Source organism: Natrix helvetica (genome assembly GCF_964273705.1).
Source record: "Natrix helvetica genome assembly, chromosome: 1".
NCBI classification, from domain to species: Eukaryota; Metazoa; Chordata; class Lepidosauria; order Squamata; family Natricidae; genus Natrix; species Natrix helvetica.
The window spans coordinates 98,851,554-98,861,307 of record NC_138548.1 but is presented as its reverse complement, the minus strand read 5'-3'; the positions used below and the strand labels follow the sequence as shown (position 1 = coordinate 98,861,307).

The 9,754-nt window shown below is 38.8% G+C and overlaps 1 protein-coding gene across 1 annotated transcript in view; it reads left to right on the top strand.

Moving 5' to 3' along the window:
* The first annotated feature begins 376 nt into the window (after window positions 1–376).
* Window positions 377–9,754, top strand: part of CSTF3 (cleavage stimulation factor subunit 3) — a 67,654-nt gene continuing 58,276 nt past the window's right edge. The window contains exon 1 of the mRNA XM_081936167.1: window positions 377–753. Within this exon, the coding sequence (XP_081792293.1) occupies window positions 724–753 (30 nt within the window). The 5' untranslated portion in view covers window positions 377–723. The remainder of the gene's footprint in view (window positions 754–9,754) is intronic.

Sequence of the window (9,754 nt, the reverse complement as noted above, 5' to 3'; positions counted from 1 at the left end):
ATAATAGACAAGAGGCTGTTACTATGGTGGGGGTTGTCGAGCTCGCCTTACGTTACATTGGCTACGAGCCCAGAACACACAACGAGTAAGAAATTCTGGAGCAGAGAGGGGAGAAAAAAGAGAGCAGAGATCAATTAATAATCCCATTATACAGAAGCGTCTGTTGTCTCATGGGCACGTGACTTATCCACGTGCCACAGCAAAGAGCCGCTGCGTTAAAACCTTTCCGACAGAGCATTTACCCGTCAAATCAAAATGCGCCGTTTGCTTTCCTTTCCACGCATGCGTGTGTATATATATATATATACAGCTTTGCTTAGTCTCCTTCGTTCCCGGCATTCTTTTCGCGCTGCTACTCTCTCCGTTCCTAGCTCGCGTTCTGTTTCCTTAACCCCTCGCGCGCCGCTCCCTGCTTCGACCTTCCATTTTTATTTTCCCCCACTATTCCTTGCGCGCTCGTACTTTCCCCGTTCAGCCCCGCCCCCTTCCTTTACTGAGGAAGGCGAGAGTTGGGGGGCGGTTAGACCGCCATTTTGTTCCTCGGGCGAGTGGAAGCCGCACGCAGGGTCCATTAGTTCACTTAGGAGCTGCCCGGGGGATTTTGCGAAGGAAGAGAACGGGAGGTAGGCGGGTGGGTAGGAGGGTTAAGAAATAGGCATATCTACATATCGGACCCTGCTTCTTTGCTCCCCCCGCTACTTCCGGGGACCGTTTTAACACGCCATGTCTGGAGAAGCTCCCGCCGGCGACCAGGTGAGCGACCACAGGGCCTTCCGAGCTCCATGAAGCAATTGGCGGGGAATGCCTTCTCGAGAAAGGGGTGTGACTGGGCTCGGCTGAAAGGCGTCTGAGGCTTTGGGAAGTGAAAATGGCGGTTTCTAGAATAATGAGGAATAGGCCTTATTAACGTGCGCGTCTTTGTGTTGGGGGAGTCTGTACCTCTTCCGTTTTCTTCCCCGCTCATCTCAGTTTATAAATGGTGTGTGGACCTGCTATATGCGCTTTACTTTCTGTTCCACGATCCTAGTTGCTGTAAGTATTTCCAATCGGCATATTCTCCAATGACTTACATAGACACCACCCCGCTGACTTTTTCTCTCCTGCAAGTCGTTCTTGGGTAACTCGACAGTCACTTCGATTTAATTCAAGGTTACCATAAATGCCTATAGAACCCTAATTCTAACGTGCACGCTTGGTTTAATCGGAGGCTGAAATAAAATGTCTCTTTTTAAATATAAGAAATTAGGGAAACAAATGGGTGCTAAACTCAAAAAATAAAGCAACCTAGAGGTTATACATTATGTTTTCGTAAAAATATAGTAAGAGATTTGAAAAATGTTTCAAAATGTAAATTCTGAGTCCTGTGTACTAAGTTTTGTTTAATAAAATTGAGGTGGATATATTTAGAAACTGATGTTACAGCGTTGTTAATAAATGCATTAATGTTACATAAATGTGTCCTTTTTTAAAGTATGTTCTGTATAGGGATGTACATCTAGGGAGATTATATGCAAACCTATTAGATTCAAACTCATTGGACTCCTGATGAAAATTAGTTTTTACATAGATCCCTCAGTTGCTTTCAAAGCTACCTATTGAAAATGTAGTTTCTGTTCCGTTGAAATATTTTTTACTTAATTGTAGGCAGATTAGATGTGAAAATTTAAATATCACTCCTTTAAAGTCAACATTTTATGTTACCACTATCAAAGCAACAACCCAATTTCCCACAAGAGAAGCTGTGTAAGGACTTTATTTAAACGAGCCCAACACACCACAGCAACCCAGAAAAGAAAATGGAGCACTTATACAACACATTCCAACAAAATAGATACACACAAAACTTCATCAAAAAGTCTGACCACCAACCCAATACAGCACATAAACTCTAAAAAGAATTAAACTGCCATACATCAAGAATATCTCAGAAACTAACAGACTACTACCACCACATGGAATCAGTGTATCACACAAGCCAACTAAAGTCCTTCAAAACATCCTATGCAAACCAAAAGATTCAGCAACCTCAGAAGAAAAACGAGTCATCTACAACATAGATTGTAAGAACTGCAACAACCACTGGGTAGGACAAATGGGAAGAAGACTGGCAGAACACATCCATGAATACCAACTGGCAGTCAGAAACATGATGAAAATTGTATAATTTTACAACATATAGGCAGATTTAACCATAGTTTCAGTTGGGAAAATGTGACAAACCTAGACCAGATCAAGTCCCAAAATGCCAGGTAATTTCTAGAAGCCTGGCACTCTTGACAAATCAGCCATCAAATAGACGTAGACATTAACAACATCTATAGGCGCTGCAAAAGAGACAATCAACCAGCCCAACAGAGAACAAAAAACCTCCAGCACTTCTCCATCAGTAGTCAGCATCCAGATCAGCATAGATTAATTTCAAGGTTAACTTCAGCCCAACAATCAGTAAATCAGACCCCAGTCAAGAAACAGCCAAGGAGCCATCAGTAAACAGCCCACTCAAAGAATCTCTGTAATCCCCCCAGATAGGCAAATCACCAGAATATAAAGTGACAGCAAACAGCACTCCTTACTAGCACTGATGATATTATCTAGTTAGGGTAATGAAAAGTCTGCAAGAAAACAAACAAGCTCAAGAGACCAGGCACCTCTCATTTCAACCCTGAGCTACAAATGTTCTCCTTTATTCAAACATTTTACAGTTTCTGTGGAAACAATGTTAGGGATGGCCGCCTCTATCTGGATGCTTTGTATAATTAGTTTTGAAAGACATATTTAAAAAGACATTGTAAAAGCAAATTTGCTTTCTGAGTTCTCAGATTTCTGGGAGATGGATGGATGGATGGATGGATAGATAGATAGATAGATAGATGATAGCTTTTTGTTTTGTTTGTTTTAGGAAAAAGATATAAGAGTTGAGGGCATACTCTACCATACATATCAACCAATATACAACCTGACTCCTGATTTTTTTCTATGGGAAGTTAGATTATTTGATCTATATGCAAAAAAAACAAAACAACCCAGAGTACTAGATAGATATAGCATGTTTTATTTAAGTTTTAGGGGTAGATCCTCTGGGTGGCAGACTTGCACTGTATTCTAAAAGGAATGTTCATGTAGTTCTAGTCCAACAATTTGTTTTCCACTGGAGCCAGTTAGATGTCTTCAGAAGTTCACAGTAAAGACTAAAGTTCTAACAACTGACATTTACTGATATTCTTCCCTCACTTTTACTAGTTACGAAAACATCAGCATTCAGAATAATTCAGGAAATTATTTTTAGGGTACTGTTTTTGCATCTAGTTTGAAACTATTAAGCTAATATCTGCTGCCCTTCTTGCTGCAGTATATTATATGTAAGTTTGGCCTGATTCTTCCAGCAACACAATTTGAGATGTCATGTTATGCAGACATGTTTAAGCTGCAGTTGCTTCATTCATTGCATATTGAAGAAGATCTAGGCATCTAAGGAACAAAGGACTCAACAATTGGGTCAAATAATGCTTTGAATACTTTCCTAACAGAAGTAAATACAGTTGGATATACAGAAACAGATTGCTTAGCCTTATGCTTATTTCAGTTTAGAGATGGAAATTACTAAAACCAGGTGATTTTTTAAAATATTCTGAAAATAATCCATTTTATAATCCATTCAAGTTCTTTTCTCCTGAGAGAGGTTCTTAGCTTCTCTCCATTATACAGATGTGTGTGCATCCATTTGTAGGATGGGCAGAAAACATAGTGAAAGGTAAAAAGCTAAAGTAGTGTTTCTCAATGTTGGCCACTTTAAAATACTAGCTGGGGAATTCTGTGAGTTGTCCATGCTTCTGCTATGATTGAGCTATTTTAGAGTAATTTATAATGGATAAAAAGGGAGTTTTAACGAATTTCTTTTGTATCCATGAATATGGAAACAACATTACAGACAGTATCTTCATATTTAATTCTGTAGTCCAGTCATTTTTAAAAAGAAAGTCAAGTATTTAAATGTATTTTGGACAAAACAGCAATTTATTAACTACATCTATCTACTGCTGGAGAAGTATTAGTATTGTATTCCTGGCTTCACATATTATGTGATTGAATGCTGTTATGAAAATCTGAACAACTGAGAAACATGGAAATTAAATATCTACTTAATTGGCTTAATTGTTTAATGACTAAAGTTTCTTAATATATTGTTTATCACTTACCATGGTAAGTTTAATAATGGCTGAATTTTTATATAGTATTTATAAAAAGTTAAATGTGTCGTTGGAATAGTCACAATTTCTGGTTAGTATAAACCAAAGCACTTAAAATCAAGCAGAAATTATTGTTGTTTCAGATTTTTAAAGGAGATACATTGTTCCATGATACAGTTCTTTAAACTATTCAGAATGGTTTAGTGCAGTGATGGCTAACTTTTTCGTTGTCATGTGCCAAAAGTGTGTGACAGCGCACGTGTGCACCTGCACCCATAATGCAATGCGCGTGTGACATACACACACACACACACACACACGTGTTCCCCCTCCCTGAGCATGTGTATGCAACCTCCCCCCTGGCCCATTTTGGGCCTAGTAGGCCTCCCTGCAGCCTCCTGGGAGCAAAAATGGGCCGCGGGGGTGTGGGCTGCATGCCCCATGTGCAACCCTGTATATGCGCAACTAATCCCATACATGCACACACATTTTTCGCATGTGCTCTGTGCATGCATGGCAGAGACTCAAAAATCAGCTGGCTGGCGGGAGGCTCATGCGCAGTGGAGCTGAGTTGGGCAACAGCTTTCATGCTTGCAGAGAGGGCTATGTGTGCCACTTGTGGTGTGTGTGCCGTAGGTTCGCTATCACAGGTTTAGTGCACAGTATCTTAAACTATTCTTACTCTTAAGAATAGTATAGAAAATACTGGAATTGGTTCAAAGATCCAAGAGAAAATTTTAAATATTTTTTGGGGTTCTATTCTATTGCAAAAGAAATTCTTCAAAATGGGAATATTTGTAGCTCTGGGTTGAAATGAGGAGTCCTTGGTGCTTTCTGTGTTTAGTTGTCTTCTTGTAAACATTCCATTACCCAAACTAGTAAGAAATACTACTCTCAATTTATATTCTAGTGGCTTGCCTGTCAAAATTGATGGGAGTGGTCTTGAAGGTTCTTTTGTTGGTCTGTTTCCTGTTAGCTGTTTGGCATTCCTTGATTGGGGATTAGCAGTGATGGCAAACTAGAAACACATGTGTACCGAAAAACCACCCATACCAATCAAGTGCTCCACAACCAAAACAACCCAACCTCCTACAAGAGAAGCTGTGCAAGAATGTTATTTAGAAGAGTATGAACACACTGCAGTAACCCTGAAAAGCAGAAAAAGGAAACAGCATCTATGCAGTATCTTTCAACAAAATGGACTTCATCAAAAAGTTTCTGACCCAATATAGTACAACCAACACAAGCTATAAAAAGAATAACACTACCATCCATCAAAAATATCTCAGAAACTACCGAGTATTACAACTACACAGAATCAGCATAAAACACAAGTCAACACCCTAAGATCCAGCAACTCCAGAAGTAAAAAACGAGTCTTCTACAACACACAATGTAATGACTGCAACAGCCACTATGTAGGACAAACAGAAGACCAGCCGAATGCATCCATGAGCACCAACTAGCCATCAGAAGACATGATGAAAGCTCTTTACTTTCACAGAATATAGATAGATTTAACCACAGTTTCAATTGGAAACTGACCATGCTAGACCAAGCCAAGTCCAAAAATGCTAAGATATTTCTAGATATCTCTGACAAATTAGCCATCGATAGACACACACACACACACAAACAATATTTACATAAAAGTAGTGCTCGACTTACAACCACAATGGAAGCCAGAATTAATGTTACTAAGTGAGATTTGCCCCATTTTATGACTTTTCTCATCACATTTGTTAAGTGAATCACTGCAGTTGTTAAATCAGTAACACGTCTGTTATGTGAATCTGGCTTTCCCATTCCCATTCACTTTGCTTGTCAAAGTGTCTGAATTATGATTTCATGATAGTGGCAACAATCAAGTGTGAAAATGGTCAGTCACTTTTTTCAGTGTTGCTGTAACTTCAAACAGTCCTTAAAGCTGTGATGGCGAACCTATGGTACGCATGCCACAGGTGGCACACGGAGCCATTTGTCAGGACACGTGACTCAATGCCCTGTCAGCTGGCCTTCTTTGACTTTGGCCTTCTTTTGAGGCTGTTTTTCTCCCTCCGGAGGTGAATGGACTTCCAGTTTGCTCATAGGTCCGTTTTTTGCCCTCCGGAGCCTTCAGAGAAGCCTCCTGAAGGCTCCGGAGGTCGAAAATTGGCCCTACGAGGAATCCGGAAGTCACTTCCGGTTTGCTCGTAGGGCCTTTTTTTGCCTTCCAGAGCCTTCAGGGAAGCCTCCTGAAGGCTCCGGAGGTCGAAAATTGGCTCTATGGGGAACCCGGAAGTTTGGGAATGGTGACTTCCGGTTTGTGCATAGGTCCATTTTTCACCCTCCGGAGCCTTCAGGCAAGCCGCATGAAGGCTCGGGGGGTCGAAAATCGCCCCTATGCCAACCGGAAGTCATAATTCCCAAACTTCCTGGTTCCCTGTAGGTCCATTTTTCCCCCCTCCGGAGGCTTCAGGGAAGCGCCTGAGGCCTCTGGAGGGCGTCCGGGGTGGGGAGGCTGTTTTTGCTCTCCCTAGGCTCCTAGAAAGCCTCTCAAGTCTGGGGAAGGCGAAAAAACTACAGCAAAAGCGGGGGGGAGTCGATCCCACGCATGCACGCATGCTGGGGGAGCAGCGCATATCGTGTGTGGCACGCCGATACACGACTCCCCCTGTGCTCCCCCCGCTTTTGGCATGGCAGCCAAAAATGGTTTGCCATCACTGTCCTAAAGGAGCTGTTGTACGGAATACTGTACTATATTAAAAAAACAATAATCCAAAAGGGAAACAAAAAGACCAAAACACCTTCCCAACAGCAATTAGCATCCAGATGAGCATAGATTAACTCCAAGTTTAACAACAGTCCAAAAATCAAAAAGTAAACAATAGCCCAGTCAAGGAACTGCCAAACAAACTAACAGCCAACCAAAGACTCTCCAAGACCACTTCCACCAACACTGACGGGGCAATCCATTAGAATATAAACTGAGAGCAAACCCCACTCCTTACTAGCACTGATACTGTTACCTAGTTTGAATAATGAACACTTGCAAATAAACAATGAAGCCCAGAGCACCAAGGACCTCTCAAGAAACCATTCTTTCATGAAAGAAAAGGAATGGCAGATTTGTCCTCAGGTATCAAATTGAAACAATTAGGGAAATAATTTTAGATGAAATTCATAGAAAATGTAAGATTTTTAAAGGTTTTAGTATCTTAACATATTTTTGTGAAAATGTAATTCAATATAATAAGATCATATATTAAATTAGATCAAACACTGACTAAGATTTTAAGGGACCCCAGACCAGAAAAAGGATGAAATTATCATAAGTTTTGTACATTTAATTAAGGTTTCTAATAAAATAATATATCAAAAGAATTGTTTAGTTTTTGACTCCTTTTGTAGTTTTTATTAAAATATGGGGCTTAATATATAAACAAATATTACATATTGTAACCTAGTTGATACTGAATTGAAAATACACATTCCAAAAGGCATCCAAACTATTCAGTGACCTTTCTTGTATTGCCCATATCTTTTCATGGGTACATACACTATATTGCCAAAAGTATTCGCTTACAACTGCTTCTGATTATTTTGATGGGTGAGTGAATACTTTTGGCAATATGGTGTATGTTTCAGTTCTGTACCAATTAAAATATCTATTTGCATACAGTACAGTAACATGTTATCTGAGAATTAGATGCTTTTACAGTTTGAATTATATATGCTCATAAATATTGTCAGTCCCAAGCCCAAATAAGACCGTGAAATCCATTTGAGTCCAATCCTTTATTTGCTTAGAACTAATAGAATCTAGCCAAGTTCAAGCTAGGTGTAATCTGAAGGATTCTGTTTGCCCCTTCCCCATCCAGTTTGGACTATACAGTCTCTTAATCTGGCCCTCTCTCGAAATGTTCTGTGTGGCCAAAGCTCCCTCCTCACATTGTTCCTCCAAATGCACATTGGAGGATTGACTTGAAGCACATTAAAGAGGAACTGAAGTCTTCTTGACTGTATGTTCTTTTAGCCATCTTGCAGTTTTTGTTGTCCTACTTCTGTTTTGTTGACCTACAGAATATGATTTCTCCAATTTTTCAGGTAACATACCTGTTGGAGGAGATGCACATCATTCACCAACCAATATTGTTCCATAATTAGATAGACACAATATGATTTAATCTAAAACTTCAATTTATGATTGATTTGGAATAAATCATGTTGAAATTTGAATTCTGAGTAAATTTGTATGAAATTATGGCATCCTGTTTTAGCAATCAAATCTGGAATTCTAATCTACAAGAGTTTTAGAACTAGTTTGTTTAGAAGAAATGTTCAACAGCCTAGCTATTCCTGAGTTTTACTAGGATTAGGCTTTGCTATATCACAAACCTTATGATCAGTGCTATTCTTAAACTGTAATGTTGAAATAAATCAAGCTTGACTATAATCAGAATCTTTTTTAAGATGCTTTTTAGGAGATATCTTTAAAAGATTATTGATTTACTGAAATCAAATACTATGTTTAATAGCTAAAGTAGAAGAGTAACTTGAAAATTACTTTAATATTCAAATGAAATATAAAACATCATATTACCATAAAATTTAATATATAACTTTGCTTTGTCAGAATAGTTATTTTAGTTCAGGATATTGTTTTGATTTTCAAATGCAGAATTTTTTAAAATAATAACATGATTATACTTTGTTAGCTCATATTAAGTGAGTTACTTGGTAGATTAGATTATAATTAGATTATATATAATTGTAGTTATCATTGCTGGAAAAAATAGTCAATGTCTATAATTGCCTATTAGCACTTCTAGCTTTCTGAAAGGGGAGGAAGATGGAAATGCTGTATTACAAGGGAGGAAAATCTATGTGCATGGATTAATAATATGGTACACGGTGGATGATAGAATGTACTCTAAAAAATTGGTAGAGTGGTGTTCTTTCACATCTGTCAGCAGCTTTTCTATCAACCATGGTAGCCTTCTAGACTGTAATAGTTTCAGTACATCCTGTTGTGTCATGTCCAAAGAGTGGTAGTATTGTACTTATAGTTTTTAGCATCTATACCAGTGGTAGTCAACTTGGCCCCTACCGCCCATTAGTGGGCATTCCAGCTTTCATGGTGGTGGGTAGGGGTTTGCTGTAACTCTGCTTTATAAATTTTATAAAGTAAAGTTACTTCCCTATTCCTTGGTCTTCAGTTGTCACTAATTTTATAAAACACATTTCTATGATTGTGGCTAACCTTTAGAAATGTATGGTATTTTCAATTAGTGCAAAACAAAGCAACTAACTTTGTTTTAACTGCTATCTGGTGTCAACATCTGAACTAGTAGCTAATTACTTGAGTTCCTTCACATTTTATTAGGTATAATTTAGGATGTTGATGTTAAACTCTGTAAATTACTTAGAACCTCACCATCTAAAAGAATTGCATGAATTTGTCTGACATTAAGCTTCATAAATGAGTCCCTTTCTCTGCTGCAAACGTTTTGTTTATATGAGGTCTTGCTACTAGGCCATAAAATACATTTCTTCAGAAATTGCATTTGGCAGCTCACCTCTTTTCC